The sequence below is a fragment of the Erinaceus europaeus genome, chromosome 2, assembly GCF_950295315.1.
Source record: "Erinaceus europaeus chromosome 2, mEriEur2.1, whole genome shotgun sequence".
In the NCBI taxonomy this organism is placed as follows: Eukaryota; Metazoa; Chordata; class Mammalia; order Eulipotyphla; family Erinaceidae; genus Erinaceus; species Erinaceus europaeus.
Genome location: NC_080163.1, coordinates 60,666,389 through 60,689,335, shown reverse-complemented (window position 1 = coordinate 60,689,335; position 22,947 = coordinate 60,666,389). Strand labels below are relative to the sequence as shown.

At 40.4% G+C, this 22,947-nt stretch overlaps 1 protein-coding gene across 3 annotated transcripts in view; it reads left to right on the top strand.

Moving 5' to 3' along the window:
• The first annotated feature begins 218 nt into the window (after positions 1 to 218).
• FNTA (farnesyltransferase, CAAX box, alpha) overlaps positions 219 to 22,947 on the top strand; it is a 31,498-nt gene continuing 8,769 nt past the window's right edge. For 2 of the 3 annotated variants that reach the window (XM_060181683.1, XM_007522743.3), the window contains exons 1-5: positions 219 to 451; positions 5,836 to 5,921; positions 14,207 to 14,321; positions 17,300 to 17,404; positions 19,558 to 19,684. In XM_060181683.1, coding sequence (XP_060037666.1) covers positions 264 to 451; positions 5,836 to 5,921; positions 14,207 to 14,321; positions 17,300 to 17,404; positions 19,558 to 19,684 — 621 coding nt within the window. In that variant the 5' untranslated portion in view covers positions 219 to 263. The remainder of the gene's footprint in view (positions 452 to 5,835; positions 5,922 to 14,206; positions 14,322 to 17,299; positions 17,405 to 19,557; positions 19,685 to 22,947) is intronic. The other variant, XM_060181673.1, reaches the window with a different exon arrangement.

The following is a 22,947-nucleotide window of genomic DNA, read 5'->3' as shown; positions in this document are numbered from 1 at the left end:
CCATTAATCCTCCAATAAAGAAATTTAAAAAAAAACTAGTGCCGTAGGAAATCTGTACCCCTGGGTAGACTGGAACCAGCCATTCCAGGAGGGACAGGGATCCAACCAAAGGCTGGTTGGCGAGGGCACGACCCAGGGCGCTCTGCCCAGCGTCTCTATGGTAGAAGGGTGAGAAAACCGGAAGTGGGCCGCGGGAGGGGGCGGGGAGGCATCGAGGGGCGTGGCCCCGGAGGGGTGGGGCCTCCGCTGCGGACCGAAGCGAGATGGCGGCCACCGAGGGGGTCGCGCAGGGGAGCGAGCCGGGTCAGTCGGAGCCACCACCTCCCCAGCCACACCCCCCACCCGCTGTGCAACAGCAGGAAGAGGAGATGGCCGAGGCCAGAGAGGTGGTGGCGTCCCCTATGGACGATGGGTTTCTGAGCCTGGACTCCCCCACCTACGTGCTGTACAGGTAACGCCCCCGGCGGGGCCGCGGCGCCCAGGCACTTCCCCAGGAGGCGGCGCGCGCTCCGCTCTCGGGTCTCGGGCCTTGTCCGCCCCAAGTTCTCGCGACCTCTGTCCCGGCGGCCGGGGCCCAGCGGCCCTCGCGTCCCGCTCGGGGTTGCTGCTTCCTGGACCCGCGCGGCCGCCGCCGCCGAGAGACAGACAGGGAGTCCGGGCAGGACCTGCAGCCCCCGCAGCAGCTGCACAACCCGGGGCAGCGCTGTTTGTTAGGCGGTGGAGGTGTCCTGCTGGAGGGATTTTTTTTTTTTAAAGAGATCTCCCTCTCTCTTCTAAGCACCCATCAGGCTGTCCTGATTAGAATTGACCGAATGCAGGAAGATTGGGGTGCAGTTTGAGTCGGGCTGGCAGGAAAATGATGATTAAAAAAGATTCAGGTCTGCTCCCTTCAAAACAGCATAGCGTTTTGTGCCACAAAGTTTCATACGAGAGGTCCCAGGTTCTTATTCGGTCCCACCCATAAGTCAGAGCTAAAGAAAAGAAAAAGAAAGAAAAGAAAAGGAAAGAAAAGAAAGAATATGGACTTACTGTGGTTTCTTTTGCTGAAATGGAAGGAGCTAATAGGTCTTAAGGACTGACACATAGAAGATATTTTAGTTCCTGAGCAGCCAGATCCAGAGTTAATCTCTAGACATGAAAAGATTTGTACTTTAAATCGTCTCATCCATGCATCCATCAGTCGTCATGCACATAATACAAGTGATGTGTGTAACTTTTTTCGCCTTTTCTTTCCAGTCTTTGTCAACATCTAGTCCCTTGCCTATCCGTTGTTTTCTGAAACTAATGCTGACTCCAAGCTTCACTTAAACTTTTTTTTTTTTTTTTTTTTTTACCTGAGCACTGCTCAGCTCTGGCTTGGTAGTACAGGGAATACAGGGAATTGAACCTGGGAGCCTCGGGCATGAGAGTCTCTTTTCATAGAGCATTATACTCTCCACCCCTCGCTCCACTTAAACTTTCAAAGACAGTTCAGAAGTTTTTTTTTTTAATATTTATTTATTTATTCCCTTTTGTTGCCCTGTGAAGTTCTTGAGTCTCTTTTATCCTGTGTCTTTTTACCCCCTCTAGTTCTGGGTTAACCTATAGATGAATTAATTGCTTTGATTTTATGAATGAAAGTCACTGTCCAGATTTTGGTATTGGAATTAATGCTTTACTGGTTTAGATTTATTGTGGTGACCCTGTAAAACCCTTTCTCTCTGCACTCTAAAATATTCGGATTCTCCACTTGACTCTATATCCAGCCTTACCTTTCAGGTCTCACAACTCAGGTTAATCACTTTCCTGTATTTCTTACACAGTGTCCACGTTTCCCCATTTTTCAGAGTGACACAGTTTCAGCTGTCAGTAGCTGATAAGGATCAAGAACTAAAAAGTGGATGAAAGGGGGCCGGGTGGTGAGCCTGGTTGAGTGCACATGCTACAATATTCAGGGACCCAGGTTCCAGCCACCAGTTCCCACCTGCAAGGGAAAAAAGCTCTCCAAATGGTGAAGCAGGGCTGCAGATGTCTATGTCTCTATCTCCCCCTTCTCCATTTCTGTCTCCACCCAGTAAATAAAGATAATAAACGTTTTTTTTAAAAAAAAGTAGATGAGAGGAAAAGAATAAAAGAAAAAAAGGAGTGATTAAAACAAATGTGGTCACCCTGGGCAGTTCATATCAAAAAGTTCTGAGGCCCTCAGTTGCCACTATAAGGTTAGTTGGCACTGAAATAGCAACTAATGTTCATTGAATGCTTACTGTAGCCATTTATTGTATCTTTTATTTTTTTAATTATTTATTTCTTTTTCTTTTTTTTTTTGTTGCCCTTGTTGTTTTAACATTGTTGTGGTTATTAATGTCGTTGTTGTTGGATAGGACAGAGAGAAATGGAGAGAGGAGGGGAAGACAGAGAGGAGGAGAGAAAGATAGACACCTGCAGACCTGCTTCACCACTTGTGAAGCGACTCCCCTGCAGGTGGGGAGCCGGGGGCTCGAACTGGGATCCTTACGCAGGTCCTGGCGATTTGCGCCACGTGCGCTTAACCCGCTGCGCCACCGCCCGACTCCCCATTTATTATATCTTATATATATGTGCCATGTATTTAAACAATAGTCTGAATTTATTTACTATATGTCGAGTATTAGTATACGCATATATACTGTGTTCTATTAAAAGAGAAAAAAAAAAAAGCTCAGTCTGGCATAAGAGAAGCTAGGGATCTCATGTTTGGAAGTCCAGTGCTCTACACGTTGTGTCATCTGCCTGACTGTTTTTGTGCTTATTTTATGTGCTTAGCATGTTATTTTGTAGCAAGGGAGGTAGTGCAGTAGCTCCAGCTTGGTCTTGGAAGCATGAGGTCCTGAGTTCAATCCAAGGCAACAAATGGCCAGAAGATGCTTTGGTTCTTTCTTTTATGTCAGTAAATAAATAAAATCTTTTTTAAAAAAAAAATGTTATTGCGACTTGCTACTCAAATTGATTTTACTGTTTTATTATTATTATTTTACCACAGTCTATAAGTGATAAAACCAGTATATCAGTCCAGACATTTGTAAGATTCCAGTTCTCTAGTGACCACTTAGATCACTACTTCTCAATATATGTTAAATTAATATTGTTTACTTTGATTTTTTTAAATCTATTTTAATGAGAGACACAAAAAATTTAAATGGTTGTGTAGCTTTATTTTAAGCAATTATTTATTTTATTGAAAGAGAAAGAGAGACTGAGAGCTACTAACCATAGCACTGCTCAGCTCTGGTTTATGGTGGTGGTGGAGACTGAACCTGGGACCTCAGAGCCTCAGGCATGATAAGTCTTTTTTATAACCATTATATCCAGCTGTTATTAATTAATTAATTTATTTATTATTGTCACTAGGGTTATTGCTGGGGCTTGGTGCCTTCAGTATGAATCCACTGCTTCCAGCAACCATTTTTCCCTTTTTCTTTTCCTTTATATTTTATTTGATAGGACAGAGAGAAATTGAGAGGCAAGGGGGAGGTAGAGAGACAGACACCTGTGGATCTGCTTCACCCCTATTGGTAGGGAGCATGGGCTTGAACCCTGGTCCTTGTGCATGGTAATGTGTGTGCTCAACCAGCTGTGCCACAGACCAGCCTTCATACATAAGCTTTAAATTTCAAAATCAATTCATTTTCTTTCTTTTAAATTCATTTTTATTCTTTTTTTATTGATATTTTGATAGGACAGAGAGAAACAAAGAGAATAGGAAGACAAAGGGAGAGAGACAAGCTTCACCACTCATGAAGTTCCCCTCTTGCAAGTAGGGACGGAAAGACTTCAGAAGTCTGGGTCCTTGTGCGTGATAACATGTACTCTCCAGTTGGTGCACCACCACCTGGCCCCTCTTCATTTATTTATTTATTTATTTATTTTTTTTTTTTGCCTTCCAGGGTTATTGCTGGGGCTGGGTGCCTGCACTGGGAATCCACTGCTCCTAGAGGCTATTTTTTCCCATTTTGTTGCCCTTGTTGTTATCATTATTGTTTTTGTTACCATTGATGCACTTGTTGCTAGAGAGGACAGAGAGAAATGGAGAGAGGAGGAGAAGACAGAGAGGGGGAGAGAAAGATAGGCACCTGCAGACCTGCTTCACCGCCTGTGAAACGACTCCCCTGCAGGTGGGGAGCCAGGGGCTCGAACCCGGATCCTTGTGGGTCCTTGTGCTTTGCGCCATGTATGCTTCACCCGCTGTGCTACCACCCGACCCCTCTCTTACTTCATTTCTTATTAATTTTTGTCATTACTGAGGCTTCATCACTCTGGGTCAGTTTTTCCACATAGAAGAGAAGGACAGAGACAGAGACACATACCCCGCAACACCAAAGATTCCTCGTGCTAGACATATACCTTCAGGCAAATACCTTCTTCCCAAGTGAGATGTCTTGGTGGCCCTTATTTTTAATTTCAAAAAAAATTTTTTTTTATTATCTTTATTTATTGGATAGAGTCAGCCAGAAATTGAGAGGGAAGGGGGCAATATAGAGAGGGAGAGAGACAGAGACACCTGCAGCACTGCTTCACCACTTGGCAAAGCTCTCCCCCTGCAGGTGGGGACTATGGGCTCAAATGCAGGTCCTTGTAACATGTGCACTCAACCAGGTGTGCCTTGACCTGGCCCCTAGTGACCCTTATTTTATATATTTTGAAATACTTATTTTCATGAGAGGGAAACACTGCTCAGCTGTGCCATTTGTACTGGGGATTGAAGATGGAATCTCAGGCTTGAAAGTCTTATGTCTTATTACTGTGGTATCTTCCCAGACCCTTATTTCTTAAAATTCATTTATTTTTATTTTTTATTTTTATTTATTTATTTATTTATTTTTTATTTAAGAAAGGATTAATGAACAAAAACATAAGGTAGGAGGGGTACAACTCCACACAATTCCCACCACCCAATCTCCATAACCCACCCCCTCCCATGATAGCTTTCCCATTCTCTAGCCCTCTGGGAGCATGGACCCAGGGTCGTTGAGGGTTGCAGAAGGTAGAAGGTCTGGCTTCTGTAATTGCTTCCCCGCTGAACATGGGCGTTGACTGGTCGGTCCATACTCCCAGTCTGCATCTATCTTTCCCTAGTAAGGTGTGTCTCTGGGGAAGCTGAGCTCCAGGACACATTGGTGGGGTCTTCAATCCAGGGAAGCCTGGCCAGCATCCTGGTGGCATCTGGAACCTGGTGATTGAAAAGAGAGTTAACATATGAAGCCAAACAATTTGTTGAGCAATCATGGATCCCAAGCTTGGAATAGTGGAGAGGAAGTGTTAGGGAGGTACTCACTGCAAACTCTAGTGTACCTCTGCTTTCAGGTATATATTTTGCAGTAGTTTATGGATTTTATTTTATTTTTAATGAGAGCGGTACAGAGAGAAAGGCACAGAGAGAAACAGCTCAGCTCTGTCTTATGGTGGTGCTGGGGATTTAACCTAGGAGTTTGGAGCCTCAGGCAGGAAAGTCTTTTGCATAACCATTGCCCTATTAACTTATTTTAATTAGAAAATTATTTTTTCAGGTCCTGGAAAAGGATGACAGAGGACCTAGTGGGGGATGTATTGTTATGTGGAAAACTGAGAAATGCCACGCATGTACAAACTGTTGTGTTTACCGGTGACTGTAAAACATTAATCCCCCCAAAAAGGAAAAAAATATTTTTATTTTGAAAGTTTAATATGTAAAGCTAAGTGGCAAAACTTTGTCTTGACAGATCAACCATGATTAAGATATTTGTCCGTTACTTATTAAGTGTAGTTGTCACCATTAAAAAGGAATTTTTCTTATGTATTTGGATTTAATTATTGAAAATATGTATGTTTTCTTTTTTTCAGAGACAGGGCAGAATGGGCTGATATAGATCCAGTGCCACAGAATGATGGCCCCAACCCAGTGGTCCAGATCATTTATAGTGAAAAATGTAAGTTGATTTTTTTAAACCTTTTTTTTTAATGTTTATTTATTCCCTTTTTGTTGCCCTTGTTGTTTTATTGTTGTAGTTATTGTTGTTGTTGTCCTTAGATAGGACAGAGAGAAATGGAGAGAGGAGGGAAAGGCAGAGGGGGAGAGAAAGATAGACACTTGCAGACCTGCTTCACCGCCTGTGAAGCAACTCCCCTGAAGGTGGGGAGCCGGGGGCTGGAACTGGGATCCTTAAGCTGGTCCTTGTGCTTAACCCACTGCAGTACTGCCCAACTCCCCTCAACCTTTTTTTTTTAAGGTTTTATTTATTCATGAGAAAGAAGGAACCAGATATCACTCTGGTACTTGAGCTTCCGGGACTTGAACTCAGGACCTCATGTTTGAGAGTTCAGTGTTGTTATCCACTAAGTTGATTTTTTTTAAGGAAAAAGTCTATAGATCAAACTTCATAGGGAAGTTGAAATTTACAACTGTGTGGCAAAATAGATGACAGAGTTGTGGGTTTGTTTTTTTTTTAATTGTTTTTTCATAAAGTTTTTGGGGGTTCTTGTCAGGGCTTTTCTGAGGCTTGCTCCTATACATTCCACCTCTTCTGGTGTACTTTTTTTTTTAATAGTTTTTTTTTTTTTTAAAGAATTTATTTATTTATTTATTCATGAGAAACATAGGAGGAGAGAAAGAACCAGCCATCACTCTGGTACATGTGCTTCTGGAGATCGAACTCAGGACCTCATGCTTGAGAGTCTGGTGCCTTAGCCACTGCGTCACCTCCCAGACCACTACTTTTTTTTTTCTTTTTAAAAGACAGAGTGAGAGAGAGGAGAGACAGCACCATACCTGCTGCACATAGTGGTCTCATGTGCTAGAGACCCTAACCCAGGCTCTTGTGCCTGGCAAAGTGTGTGCTCTGCTAGGTGAGCTGTCTCCCTGCTCCAAAGTTTTATCTTGTCCAAGGAATGGACATGTACTAAGAAATGTATATTAAATTATAATACATAATAGGTGTTATGCGCTTTTTATTTATTAATCTGCATGTACAGTAGAACTTAAATTAATTACTATTTTACTTAAAAACTTCAATTGTAGATCAGCATTTTTTTTTGAAATATATTTTGGCAATGTAGTGTTAGGCTCAGATGGGATACACTGATTTACACTAAAATGAATAGATTATTTTCTTTGACAAAGTGTTCTTTCATAATGAATGATGTGAAAATGCTTTGTAAATTGAAGGTCATGCAAATGTTAATTGTTAGTTGTTCTTCTAGGAAAGGAGAAAAGAACAAAATGGAATGCTAGTTTTGAAGTTGTATGTGTCTGTGTGTTTCAGTTAAAGCTTTGTTAACTAAGATCATTCCTCTTTCACAAAAAGCATTTATTGTTTTGTTTTTCTGATTGTGAAGTAATGCCAAAAAGTGTTTGAAGAGAAATACTATTAGTATGGGGTGGGGAGGGAAATAATAGTATAGGAGTGTGTCTTATTCAATATGAAACTGTCCTACTAAGCTTAATGTGGAGCTAGTGTGAAAATGGGTTAATAAAGAATCCAAAAATAGGTCATCAGATCAGAGGAGAATTTGTGTATGATAAAAAGGATCTTCATACTTGTATAAAAATATTGTTAATCAAAACACTTATTTTTATCATTTCACTGTGCATTTATATATAAGCAAAATTATACCCCCCAACTCATGTATTAATGAAAGGAAATTACAGATGAATTAAAATTTGAAATAAAACATACTAAGAGCAAGGAAACAGAATAATTTTTCATTCTTGGGATGAAGAAGATATTAGACAAATTATAAAACTCACAATTGAGGGGGGCAAGTAGTTCAGGAAGCACAAGGACCTGCGAAAAGGATCCCGGAAGTGGTGAAGCAGGTCTGCAAATGTCTTATCTTTCTCTCTCCTCTGTCTTCCCCTCTTCTCCCAATTTCCCTCTGTCCTATCCAACATTAACAATAGCAGTGACAATAACAACTACAAGGGCAACAAAATGAGGGGAAGGGGGAATGGCCTCCAAGAGCAGTGAATTTGTAATTAATGCAGGCACCAAAGCCCAGCAATAACCCTGGAGGCAAAAAAAAAAAAAAAAAAAAAAACCTCATAATTAGGGAGAAAAAGAGAAAGCATAACTGCATAAAAATACAGAAGTTTTCTTACTATGATATATGTGAAGAAATTTTCTAAAAATTCATTTTTCTAGTGAACAGTGAAGTGAAAAATGATATCATTTTCAAATTCATAAAGTACCACTGAGAAAAATCAACATTTAAAATGCTTATATATACCATAATTTGAAGCTACTAAGGAAAATGTAGAGAAATAAGACATATTGACCAACAGGTGACAGATGAATATGTCAATATTTAAAGTTTAGGGGTCTGAGCATTGGCACAGATTAAGCGCACACATTACCATGTGCAAGGACTGGGGTTCGAGCCCTCGCTACCCACCTGCATGAAATGCTTCATGAGCAGAGAACCAGGTTTGTAGGTGTCTAACTTTTTCCATCTCTATCTCCCCCCCCAATTCCTTTCTATCCTATCCAATAAAATATATATATATATTTTGTTGTTGTTGTTCAACAGAGGACACCAAGAACAAGTTAAAAGATAAGCAACAGTATGGGAAAAGATGCATTATGTTAAAACAAAAGATTGATATTCAAAACAATTCCACTTGTTGGGATTTATCCTGAAAATGTCCTGAACTTGCATATATGAACTCAAGATTATAGTAATATTCAGCTCAGCAAAAGATTGTTTTGGCAATTCTAGGTCTTTTCTGGTTCCAGATAAACATTTGTAGCATTTGTTCTATTCTCCTAAAAATTGTGGTTGGGATCTTGCTGGGGATAGCATTAAATTTGTAGATGGCTCTGGGTAGTATATTCATTTTAATGATGTTAATTCTTCCAACCCATGAACATGGAATATCTTTCCACTTTTTTTTTTTTCAACTTTTTATTTATTTATTATATGGATAGAGACCCAGAGAAATTGAGTAGGGAGGGGTAAGAAGGGAGGGACAGACAGAGAAACACCTGCAGCTCTACTTCACCACTTTTGAAGCTTCCCCCTGTAGGTGGGCGCCAGGGGCTTGAACCTAGGTCCTTGTGCACTCTAGTGTGTGCATTTAACCAGGTTTGCCACCACCTGGCCCCATCTTTCCACTTTGTGTCTTTCAATTTCCTTGAGTAGTGACTCATAATTTTCAGTATACAAGTCTTTCACTTCTTTGGTTAGGTTTATTCTTAGGTATTTTATTGTTTTTGTTGCTATAGTAAAAGGAATTGATTTCTGGATTTCAGCTTCTTCTAACTTAGTGTTTGCATAGAGGAATACCACTGACTTTTGAATGTTAATTTTGTAGCCTGACACCTTACTGTATTGCCTGATGATTTCCAAAGGCTTCTTGCTGGATTCCTTAGGTTTTTCCATGTATACTATCATGTCATCTGCAAATAGGGAGAGTTTGACTTCTTCTCTTCTAATCTGTATGCCTTGAATTCCTTGCTCCTGCCTGATTGTTATGGTAAGAACTTCCAACACTACGTTGAGTAGTAATGGTAATAGTGGGCAGCCTAGTACCTGATCTGAGGGGAAATGCTTCCACTTTTTCTCCATTGAGTATGATGTTGGCTGTAGGCTTGCTATATATAGACTCCACTATCTTGAGGAACTTTCCATCTATTCCCATTTTTTGTAGTGTTTTGATCATAAAGGGATGTTGTATTTTGTCAAAGGCTTTCTCTGCATCTATTGATATGACCATGTGGTTTTTGGTCTTGCTTTTATTGATGTGGTGGATTATGTTGATTGATTTACGTATATTAAACCAACCTTGCATGCCTGGGATAGACCCCACTTGGTCATGATGAACAATCTTTTTAATATACTGCTGCATCTGGGTGGCTAGAATTTTGTTCAATATTTTAGCATCTGTTCAACAGAGATATTGGTCTGTAGTTTTCTTTTTTGGTTGTGTCTCTGTCTGCTTTTGGTATCAAAGTGATGTTGGCTTCATAGAAGCTGGAAGGGAGTATTCCGGTGTCTTCAATCTTCTGGAAGACTTTTAAAAGTAGAGGTACTAGTTCTTCTTTGAAGCTTTTGTAGAATTCATTTGTAAAACCATCTGGTCCAGGATTTTTATTATTGGGAAGGTTTTTGATAACTGTCTCAATTTCATTAGCTGTGATGGGCCTGTTCATGTTATCTAGTTCCTCTTTACTTAATTTCTGAAGTTCGTAGGTATCTAGGAAATCGTCCGTTTCTTCCAGGTTCTCTATTTTGGTGGCATATAGTTTCTCATAGAAGTCTCTCATGATAGGTTGAATTTCTGTAGTGTCTGTTGTGATATCTCCTCTTTGATTTATGATCCGATTTATTTGGGTCTTCTCCCTTTTTTCTTTTGTGAGTATGGCTAAAGGTTTGTCAATTTTACTCTTTCGAAGAACCAACATTTACTTTCATTGGTCTTTTGTATGGTTTTCTTATTTTCAGTGTTATTTATTTCTGCCCTAACTTTAGTCCTTCTGGTTGCTTTAGGGTTCCTTTGTTGTTGTTCTTCTAGGTCTGTAAGATGTGCAATCAGGCTGTTTCTTTGTGCTTTTTCTTGTTTTCTAATGTGTGTTTGTATTGCTATGAACTTCCCTCTCAGTACTGCCTTAGCTGTGTCCCAAATATTTTGATAGCTTGTGTCTCCATTTTCATTTAACTCTCGAAACATTTTGATTTCTTCTTTTTTTTTTTAAAGATTTTTCTTTCTTTCTTTTTTTAAATATTTATTTTATTTATTTATTCCCTTTTGTTGCCCTTGTTGTTTTATTGTTGTAGTTATTATTGTTGTTGTCATTGGTGGATAGGACAGAGAGAAATGGAGAGAGGAGGGGAAGACAGAGAGGAGGAGAGAAAGATAGACACCTGCAGACCTGCTTCACCGCCTGTGAAGCGACTCCCCGGCAGGTGGGGAGCCAGGGTTCGAACCGGGATCCTTATGCTGGTCCTTGTGCTTTGCGCCACCTGCGCTTAACCCGCTGCACTACAGCCCGACTCCCGATTTCTTCTTTTATTTCCTCTTTGACCCAGTAGTTGCTAAGGAGTATACTGTTGAGTTTCCATATTTTGGGACTATTACTAATCTTTTGTTGATTGTTAAGTGTTAGTTTAATTCCACTGTGGTCTGAGAAGATGCTTGGGATGATTTCAATGCTCTTGAATTTGCTGATGCTTCCTTTGTGGCCTAACATATGGTCTATCCTTGAGAATGACCCATGTGGATTTGAGTAGAATGTGTATTCCAGTTTCTTGGGATGAATGACTCTGAAAAATGTCTAATAGTTCTAGTTTATCTATTATCTCTTCATTTAGCTCCCTCATTTCTTTATTGATTTTGTGCCTGGTTAATCTGTCAAGTTGAGAGAGTGGGGTGTTGAAGTCCCCTACTATGACTGTGTTGCTGTTAATATATTGCTCTAGCTCTTTCAGTAGATGTTTGATATATTTATATGGCTTCTCATTTGGTGCAGAGATGTTAATAATTTTTAAGTCCTCTTGATTGACTGATTCAGCATTAAGTAGTGTCCATCCCTATCTTTTTTAATTTTATTGATTTAAAGTTTATCATATCAGATATGAGAATAGCTGTTCCTGCCCTTTTTTTGTGGGCCATTGGCTTGTATGATAGTTTTCCATCCTTTCCCTTTGAGTTTGTGTTTGTCTTGTTGAGGTGGGTTTCCTGTAGACAGCATATTGTTGGGTTATGTTTTCTGATCCATCTTCCTACTCTGTGCCTTTTAATAGGTGAATTCAGGCCATTGATATTTATTGATATCAAAGATTGAAGATATTTTAACACCATTCTTGTACATTTTTAGAGTGTTCTGATATATGGCCTATTTATGGTGGTCTGACTGTTTATAGGAGATCTTTCAGAACTTCTTTCAGGGCAGGTTTGGTGATAGTTGATTCTTTCAACTGTTGCTTGTCTTGAGAAGGTTTTTATGCCTCCGTCTAGTCTGAATGACAGTCTAGCAGGATGCAGCCATCTTGGTTGAAAGCCTTTCTCACTGAGCACTTGATAGATACCTTGCCATTCTCTTCTGTCTTCTGGCCTGTAGTGTTTGTGTGGAGAAGTCTGCTGCTAATCTTATGGGTTTTCCTCTGTAGGTGACTCTTTGTTTTCCTCTTGCAACCTTCAGGGTCCTTTATCCTTATTCCTTTCCATTGTAAATAATATGTGTCCGAGTGTCTTTTAAGTCTGGGTTAGTTCTGTTTGGGACCCTCTGGGCTTCTTGAACCTTTATGTCTTTGATGTTGTATAGACTAGAGAAGTTCTAAGCTATTAGGTCCTGCAGAATGCTTTCTTCCCCTCCCTCTCTTTCTTCCTCTGGTAAGCCAATAATGCCTATATTATTTCATTTGAAGTCATCCGATAGGTCTCTGTTGTTATTTTCAGAATCTCTTAATCTCTTTTTGAGATCTCTTGTTTTTTAGTTGTAATTTTTCCTCAATCTTGCTTATTCTGTGTTCAGCCTCATTGATTCTGTTCTCTCTCCCCTCTACTGTTTTCTGGAGTTCATGTATTTTGTTACCCTGTTCTGATACTGTTTAAGCTTGTTCAGCTAGTTGTGTTCTTAGCTCAGCTATTTCAGCTTTCAGCTCTCTAATAACCTTGAGATAATGAGTGTTTTCTTCCAGAGTCTCATTTGTTGTTTCTGCATTTCTGATGACAATTCTTTCAAACGCTGTACTCACTCCTGTGACTATTTCCTTAACTAGTGTTTGTATGTTGACCTCATTATTTTGTTCTTCACCCTTTGGGGGGCTTTTAGCTGGACTCTTGTTCATTTCTCCAATATTTCTTCTTGTTGGTTTAACCATTCTATATAGTATGTTATGAGGTCCCTCTCCCAGTACTTTTCAAATTACTGATCACTTTTGCCTGATTGACTTGTGTCTAAGTAAGATAATTAAAGAGTTCACAGTTGTGGAAATTGAAATTTTTTCAATATTATTTCAATCCCTGAGTTGGAGCTCAGTGGCTTAAAAGCCTCTTTTGTTCTTTTTCTTCCCTGTAGGTTATGGGAGCCTGAGGGCTTTTAAACTATAAGTAGGTTTTTAGCTTAATACTGACTCCTGAGCAAGAGATAAGCAGGATGGGGCAGAAATAATACAGTGGTTATGCAAAGAGACTCTCACAGCCCCACCGCTAGGCCACTGAGCTATAGATCTTCTCCTGAGTTTCTTGGTTAGCTTTCTGTCCCCTGGTGTCAGCACAGGGCCTCCCCTCCACTGCTCCAGCTTCTGAGGGCAGTAGCAGTGGAGACTCACAATTGCATTTGGTGAGTCTTAGGGGAGTCCTCTCCTCCCTTCAGCCATCTTTTTGTTGGTGAAACAGACTGAAGGTGGTGTCTCAACTGGTAAAATGGTAAACTGCTGGACTGCTACTAGCCACTTAATCTCTCCGTAGGCTCCTCTGTCCATGCACCACACATGTTTGCACTCACTGGTGATTTGGTGGGTTTTGCTCAGCTCTGGCTAATTGTGTTGGAGATTAAACATGGGACCTTAGAGACTCAGGCACTTGAGTCTTTTTTTTTTTTTTTTTTTAACCAAAGCACTGTTCAGCTCTGGTTTATTGTGGTATAGGGGATTGAACCTTCGTCTTTGCACCTTGGGCATGAGAATCTCTTTGCATAATAATTATGCTATCTACCTCCCCCATTCTTTTTTTTTTAACAGTGGTGTTTTGTTTTTTGTTTTGTTCATTTTCCCTTTTGTTGCCCTTGTTTTTTTATTGTTGTTGTTATTGATGTCTTTGTTGTTGGATAGGACAGAGAGAAATGGAGAGAGGAAGGGAAGAGAAAGATAGATATCTGCAGACCTGTTTCACTGCTTGTGAAGTGACCCCCCTGCAGGTGGGGAGCTGGGGGGGGCGCTCAAGCCTGGATTCTTACGCTGGTCCTTGTGCTTTGCACCACGTGCACTTAACCCGCTGCGCTGCCGCCCCACTCCCTGTTTTATAATTTTTTTAGAGCAAGACACCAGTGTACTGTGTATGGAGCTCTCCCTGGTAGTTGACTTAGTTTAGTGTCTTGTCATTTGTTGCCATGGATCACTAAATCACCACCAAAGTGGCAATCACATAGTGATTTCATTTTGTTTGTTATTGATATCGATGAATAAAATATCTTTCTACACAGGGTATAACATTTTGTTACAGCTCTATTTTAAATAAGAAAAATAGTCCTAATGCAGTCATGTGCTCTGTCTCTAGTTAGAGATGTTTATGATTATTTCCGGGCTGTTCTACAGCGTGATGAAAGAAGTGAACGAGCTTTTAAACTAACCAGAGATGCTATTGAGTTAAATGCAGCCAATTATACAGTGTGGTAAGTAATGTACAATGCTCTGTTTGCATGTCGGTATTCCCTATCGCTTGTTTTAGTTTGGATGTTTTTTTCCCCTCTTTTTCTTACTGCATTTTAATTTTGTCAGCATAATTATTAACACTTAAAAACAAAAACAAACTAGAGACTGAATCAAGAGTAGCAATCTCTGTCCTAGTACTTTTTTTTTTTTAATTGCCACCAGGGTTATCACTGTGTTTAGATGTCAACATGTTGTGTCCACTGCTCCTAATGGCCATTTTGTTTTTCCCTCCTTCCCTACCATCCCTGCTTTCCTCCTCCCTCTCTCTACTCCCTTCCTCTTTTCTTTTTTATTAGATAGGACAGAGAAATTGAGAGAGGGGTGGGGTAGATAGCATAAAGGTTATGTAAAGAGACTCTCCTGCCTGAAGCTTCGAAGTCCAAGGTTCAGTCCTTCTGCACCATCATAAACCAGAGTTGCGCACTGCTTGCTCTGGTAGAATAATAATAATAACACCTGCAAGGTAGTAAAAATAAATTTCTTCGTGGTCCGGGAAGTGGTGCAGTAGTAAAGCTTTGGACTCCCAAGCATGAGGTATGGAGTTCGATCCCCGGCAGCACATGTGCCAGAGTGATGTCTGTTTCTTTCTCTCTCCTATCTTTCTCATAAATGAATTAAAAAAATCTTTAAAAAAAATAAATTTCTTCACTTGTGTTTAGAAGCAGTGGAAGAGGTAGTTGGGCGGTAGCGCATCGGGTTAAGCGCAGGTGGCGCAAAGTTCAAGCCCCCGGCTCCCCACCTGCAGGCGAGTCGCTTCACAAGCGTTGAAGCAGGTCTGCAGGTGTCTATCTTTCTCTCCCCCTCTCTGTCTTCCATTTGTCTCTGTCCTGTCCAACAACAACATCATTCATAACTACAACAATAAAAGAAGAGCAATAAAAGGGAATAAATAATAAATAAATATTAAAAAAAGAAGAGGAAGAAGAAGAAGAAATTGAGAAATTGGGAGAGAAAGGGTAGTAGAGAGGGAGAGAGAAAGACATCTGTAGACCTGCTTTACTATTCATGATTCTTCCCCCTCTGCAGATTGGGAGCAGGGACTCAAATCCAGGTCCTTGCGTATGGTAGCCTGTACTCTCAACCAAGTCTGCCAGGCCCCAACTCCACTACTTCTGAATAATAAAGTTCCACTCCCCTGAGTCAACAGTGTGCTCTCTGTCTCTCTCCCTCTTTTATTTCCCCCTCCCCTCTCAGTTTTGCTCTGTTCTATCAAATAAAGAAAGGGGGAAAATAGCTTCCAAGAGACTCATATAGGCACCCAGCACCAGTGATAAATCTGGTGGAAATTAAAAAAAAAAAAGTCACAAATATTACATGTGCTATGGTTCTCATTCTTTTTTTAACCAAAGCACTGATCAGCTCTGGCTTATGATGGTGCAAGGGGTTGAACCTGGAACTTTGAGCCTCAGGCATGAGAGTCTCCTTTCATAACCATTATGCTATCACCCTGCCACATATATATTTACTTCTTTATACTTACTAAAGGAGAACCAAGTGGTCCCAGAGGTGGCATTAGTGGATAAAGCATTTGACTCTCAAGCATGAGGTCCTGAGTTCAGTCCGTGGCAGCACATTTACCAAAGTAATGCCTGATTCTTTCTTCTCCTTTATCAGTCAAATAAAATCTCAAAAGAGAGAGAACTAGAACATTATTCTGGCACATAAAGTGTCAGAGATTAAACTCAGGACTTCACGTTTGCAGTCCTGTGCTCTAGCGCTCTTGGGCCACAGTGAGGTAAACAAAAATTAAGAGGAGGGGATGGTGCAGGTGTAGTGCACCAGGTTAAGCACACATAGTACCAAGTGCAAGGACCCGTGCAAGGATCCCAATCAAGCCCCTGGCTCCACTCTGCAGGGGGACTCTCTTCGAAAGCACTCAAGCATGTGTACAGGTGTCTGTCTTTCTCCCTGTCTTCCCCTTCTCTCTCGATTTCCCTCTATCCTGTCCAACAACAACAAATGGAAAAGATGGCCATCAAGAGCCATAGACTCATGGTGTAGGCACCCAGCCACAGCAATAACCCTGGAGGCAAAAAAAAAAAAATTAAGTGGGAATAGACAAGAATTAATTATGTCTTTAATGAGCACTTTGTTTATTATTTGATTGCACCTGTGAAGAAGTTAAGAATTTCTTCATTTATAAATAATATTTTTGTTTTAAAAAGTAAACTAATAATTGTAATGAGATTGATATATTACATGAATAATATATATAAAGGAGCAAGCAATGGCATGCAGGGCTAGATGTCTGATTCTGTATTATAGAACGCTGAGAACCAGACTATTACCTGAAATAATTACTAGTTGGTGATCTTTTCTTTCACTTCACATTTGTTGCTTTTCATTATTATTATTATTATCTTTTTTACTTTTGAGTGCTTGACTCTATCAATCACCAAATAGTTGTGAGAGTTTAAACAACCATAAGCAGTTAAATTGCTAACTTATGGGGGTCAGGAGGTGACACAGAGGGTTAAGCGCACGTGGCGCAAAGCGCAAGGACCGGCGTAAGGATCTTGGTTCGAGCCCCAGATCCCCACCTGCAGGGGAGTCGCTTCACAGGCGGTGAAGCAGGTCTGCAGGTGTCTATCTGTCTCTCCCCCTCTCTGTCTTCCCCTCCTCTCTCCATTTCTCTCTGTCCTATCCAACAACGAACAACATCAACAATGGTAATAATGATAACCACAACGAGGCTACAACAACAAGGGCAACAAAGGGGGGAAAAATGGCCTCCAGGAGTGGTGGATTCATGGTGCAGGCACCGAGCCCAGCAGTAACCCTGGAGGAAAAAAAAAAGAAAAAAGATGCTAACTTACTGGTTCTATAGAATGTCTCACAAAATATTGTCTAGCTCTGTTGTCTTCTAACTTTATTTGATAATATAGTTGGGCCACTTGTGTTGTCTGATAAGACCATAAATGCTTGTTATTTGCTGTAGGCATTTTCGGAGAGTTCTTCTAAAGTCACTTCAAAAGGATCTATATGAAGAATTGAACTATATCACTGCAATAATTGAGGAACAGCCAAAAAACTATCAAGTTTGGTAAGATGAAAATATGAAAACAGTTTGTTACAGTGATATACCTATCAGTGGGTGATGAGATTGTAGGGACTTTTTTATTTCTTTGTTGTTTAAAAAGGATTAATGAGACAAAGAGAACCAGAGCATCACTGTGGTGTATGTAGTGCTTGCAACTGAACCTGAAGGTCTAATGTTTAAGTCTTTATACCACTTCTCAGGCCACTCTTTGTCATTTTAATATTATGCATTGGAACTAATTTTACTTGCCACATAGGGTTGTTAGAAGTAAATAAGGTGAAATAAATTTTTCTTGCATTTTTTACTATCTTTATTGGATAGAGACAGTCAGAAATCAAGAGGATGGGGCAGGTAGAGAGGGAATCATACATCTGCAGCACTGCTTTACCACTCACAAAGCTTTTCCCCTGCAGGTGGGGACCGTGTGGCTTGAACCCTGGTCTTTGCACATTGTAACGTGTGCTCAACCAAAATGTGTGCTCAACCAAGTGTGACACCACTTGGCCCCCCTCTGAGAGTCTCTTTGTATCACAATTATACTATCTCACCTAACTTTTTGTTTTATTCTTAACTTATAGTTAACTCAGGTGTTAGTTATATTTTTGTGTCACCATGAGTATGTTAATGTTGCTAGGGTCAGAAAAAAAATTTGAATGGAAAGCCTGAAAAAATTTCTATTAACTAGTTATAGAATTTTTTTTTTTTTTTTAACCAGAGCACTGCTCAGCTCTGGCTTATGATGGTGCAGGGAATTGAACCTGGGACATTGGAACCTCAGGCATGAGAATCTCTTTGCATAGCTATTATGTTATCTACCCCCACCCAAAACAACTTTTTAAAAAATATTTATTTATTTATTTTCCCTGTTGTTGCCCTTGTTGTCTTTTTATTGTTGTTGTAGTTGTTATTGTTGTTATTGATGTCGTTGTTGTTAGATAGGACATAGAGAAATGGAGAGAGGAGGGGAAGACAGAGAAGGGGAAAGAAAGACACCTGCAGACCTGCTTCACCACCTGTGAAGTGGCTCCCCTGCAGGTGGAGAGCTGGGGGCTCGAACCACGATCCTTAGGTCGGTCCTTGCGCTTTGCGCCACATGCGCTTAACCTGCTGCGCTACCACCCGACTCCCAACTTTTTTTTTTTTTTGGCCTCCGGGGTTATCACTGGGGCTCGGTGCCCGCACTATGAATCCACTACTTCTGGAGGCTATTTTTTCCCTTTTGTTGCCCTTGTTTATCGTTGTTATTATTGTTGGATAGGACAGAGACGGAAGGAGATAGAGAAGGAGAGAGAAAGACCCCTCTGCAGGTGGGGATCCTTGCGCTGGTCCTTGGCTTCGTGCCAAGAGAGTTGTCACATGAATATATTTTTTTTAGCCTGGGCCTCATGCAGGCGTGGCTTCACTGTTCTAGGTCACAGCACTGAAGGTTCCTCCACTGTCATAGCACCTCCCACGTGGTAGCAGGATTCGAGCCTGGGACACTGGCATGGCAGTGCAGGTGCACTACCCAGTGAACTGTCTCTCCAATTTCCCCACTCAGCTGTCTAAAGTGTACAATTTAGGGCTGGCAAGGTATCTTAGTAGTAGAGTATATGCGTTTTAAAAGTGTGAAGCTGTGGATTGCCGCCCCTATGGGGAGAAAAAAGTGTACAGTTCGGTGATAGTAATTTACTTACAGCTATGTTGAATCAAAATATTTAGAGTATTGTAAACTGTAGAGTTGTAAATATAGAGTATTTATACACATTTCAGTTAAAAGAAAATAGAAGTAGAACCCAATTGAAAAGACTTTGAAATATTTTTCTAGTATAGAAACTCCTCTTTTGACACGTTTGCAGCTTGTCATAGTTACTTGCCAGAGTGGAAGTGAATTCAGTTCCAGCCACAAACCTGTGGGTTGAGCAGTTGCTTGGATGGTGATACAGGAAAAATGACATTCTTATTTATAACCTGGGAAATTTCTAATCCTGGTAAAATTGCATTACATTCCATATGACTTCTTTATGCCATCTTGGAATCTGAAATGTTGTTTCTTTGCTTTCCTTTTTATGTTACATTTTTCTCCTTTACAGCCCCCTATTAGTTGAGATGATTGCCTGTTTCCTGAGTGTTCCCCCACATCCCCTGCACAGAACCTCTCTCCCTTCTCTCTTTAGGCATCATAGGCGAGTATTAGTTGAGTGGCTGAAAGATCCATCTCAGGAGCTTGAGTTTATCGCTGATATTCTTAATCAGGACGCAAAGAACTACCATGCCTGGCAGCATCGGCAGTGGGTTATTCAGGTATTGCCCTCATTTCAATATTTTTCAAATTTGCATTTTTAAAAATATTTATTCCCTTTTGTTGCCTTTGTTGTTTTATTGTTGTAGTTATTATTGTTGTTGTTATTGATGTCATTGTTGTTGGATAGGACAGAGAGAAATGGAAAGAGGAGGGGGAGACTGAGAGGGGGAAAGAAAGATAGACACCTGCAGACCTGCTTCTCTGCCTATGAGCAACTTACCCACAGGTGGGAGCTAGGCGCTCGAACCGTGATCCTTACTCTGGTATTTGTGCTTTGCGCCACCTACACTTAACTCGCTGTGCTACCGCCCGATTCCCAGATTTGCATTTTTTAACTAATTAAAATTCTTACTAAATGGTTAGTGTACTTCTAAACAGAAACACAGATATTTAAGTACTTATATTATGTAGTAATTAAGGACTAAGATGCTTAAAACCTGGTCACTTCATCTTGGATAACTCATTAATAGATATTTGTATTAAGGAAGAATAGTGACATTTTAATATTTTTTTAACTTGACTTAATATCACATCTAACATTAACTAACAAATTGAATAGAAATAGTTGTAACTTTTTGACACACTTAATTTTAACTAAAAAGACTATTACATAATGTGTCTTTTGCATACAGAAACTTTGGAATATGATTTATAGTAACTTAAGTATTTTATTTCTGCCCACTTGTCAAATTTTTATGCTAAATCCTGACTAGAAGAGAATAGCTTTAACTCCCACTCTGGGCATTTCATTTATTCCACCAAACAATTCTTGGGTTGTTTTCTGTGACTTTCCCCACTGATTGCTACTTTTTGCACTCTTCATTATACCAAGAGAATTTCACCAAAAGTGGTTTTTCTTTTTACTGTTACTAGTTTATTTATAAAATAAAAATATCGACAAGATCATAGGGTAAGAGGGGTAGGAGTGGTTTTAAACTGTTTAGAATTTATTGAGTGACATTTTCCACTATAAAAATATATCCAGTATTTTTACTTTATGAAATTCTACTTTTCCACTATTATCAAATAAAAAGGAACTCCGTTTACTTTTTTTGTTGTTATTATGGGTTGTTCTTATTAATGTGGTGATGGATGTTGAACCTAAAGGTTCACATATGTACATTGTGCGCTTTTTTTTTTTTTTTTTTTTTTTTTTTTGCCTCCAGGGTTTTCGCTGGGGCTCAGTGCCAGCAGCACTACAAGTCCACTGCTCCGGGAGACTATTTTTCCCATTTTGTTGCCCTTGTTGTGGTTGTTATTGTTGTTATAGCTATTGTTGTTGGATAGGACAGAGAGAAATGGAGAGAGGAGGGGAAGACGGGGAGAGAAAGATAGACACCTGCAGACCTGCTTCACCGCTTGCGGAGCGACCCCCCTGCAGGTGGGGAGCTGGGGGCTCCAACTGGGATCCTATAGCTGGCCCTGCTTAGCGCCATGTGTGTTTAACCCGCTGCACTACTGCCCAGCTCCCCACCCACATTGTACATTCATTGCTGAATTACCTCCCTAGCCCCAACTTTTTCTTTCTTTCTTTCTTTTTTTGAGAGACTGAAACACTGCTCCCCCATCCATTAAATTCTACCTTTTTTTGCCTTTATTAATCTCTGATATGGTGCTAGGTTCAAACTCAAGGCCTATCACATGCAGGCACACTATTTAATGCAGTAGCCCAGCACCTCTACTAGCTTTTTTTTTTTAATATTTATTTATTCCCTTTTGTTGCAGTTATTGTTGTTGTTGACATTGTTGTTGGACAGGACAGAGAGATATGGAGAGAGGAGGGGAAAACAGAGAGGGAGAGAGAAAGACAGACACCAGCCAACCTGCACTGCCTGTGAAGCGACTTCCCTGCCGGTAGGGAGCCGGGGCTTGAACCGAGATCCTTCCACCGGTCTTTGCACTTTGCGCCACCTGCGCTTAACTCCCTGCGCTACTGCCGGACTCCCCTCTGTTAGCTTTTTCATAACTCATATTCCAAACCTTATAGCATATGTAACTTCTGACTATCCTACTGCTCTTTTGAAGCTGCCTTTGTTAATTCTATCCTTCCCAGAATTTATTATCTTTATAGTAGAAAAAAATTATGTATAATTGAATTTATTTGCTACTTGTATTAAAAACAAAAATAAATGATAAAAATGAGAGCCACCTGCAGCACAACTTAAATTTCCCCTCTGTAGGTGGGACCTGGGGGCTTGAACCTGGGTCCTAAAGCATAGTAATGTGTGCACTTTACCAGGTATGCTACAACTCTACCCCATGCATGTATGTATATATATATGTTTTTTTGTTTGTTTGTTTTGCCACCAGGGTTATTGCTGGGCCTCAGTGCCTGCTCTACAAATTCACTGCTCCTGGAGGCTATTTTTTTCTCCTTTTGTTGCCCTTGGTTTGTTTTTTTTTTTGTCATTGTTGTGGTTATTATTATTGTTGCTATTGCTGTCTTTGTTGTTATATAGGACAGAGAGAAATGGAGAGAGGAGGGGAGACAGAGACAGGGAGAGAAAGATAGACACCTGCAGACCTGTTTCACTGCTTGTGAGGCTACTCCCCCTGTAGGTGGGGGCTGGAACCAGGATCCTTATGTCGGTCCTTGCACTTCGCATCATGTGCACTTAACCCGTTGCGCTACCGTCCAACCCCCCTCACATATATTTTAATGTAAATTTATCATATGTGTGTTGTCTTTTTTTAAATTTTTTTTATTGTCTTTATTTATTGGATAGAGACAGTCAGAAATTGAGAGAGAAAGGAGGGATAGAAAGGGTGTGAGACAGAGAGACACCTGCAGCACTGCTTCACCACTTGTGAAGCTGTCCCCCTGCAGGTGGGGACTGGGGCTTGAACCTGCGTCCTTGCGCATTGTAACATGTGTGCTCAACCAGGTGCGCCACCACAGGCCCCATATGTGTGTTTTCTTAAGCTTTTCTCTTAATACTATTTGTTAATACCAAGTTACACTAAATTAATATTTTCCCTTTTAAATTTTCACTATAGACATTTGACTAGATGTGTTTTTTTTTTGCATCAAAAATATGAAAATTGAGAGGTGGTACAGCACTAGAGCTCATGCCTTGCATGTGTGAGGTCCTACATACCACATAAAAACAAGAAAGACATAAACAAATTGAACATAAAAAGCAGGGCTATATTTTGGTATTCCCCTGATACTGAGAAGACCATACTGAGTTCAGAGCCACTATTCTCTTTTCTAATTTTTTTCCCCTTTCTTGTGACCACACCTTTGTATTTGATGGGTTTT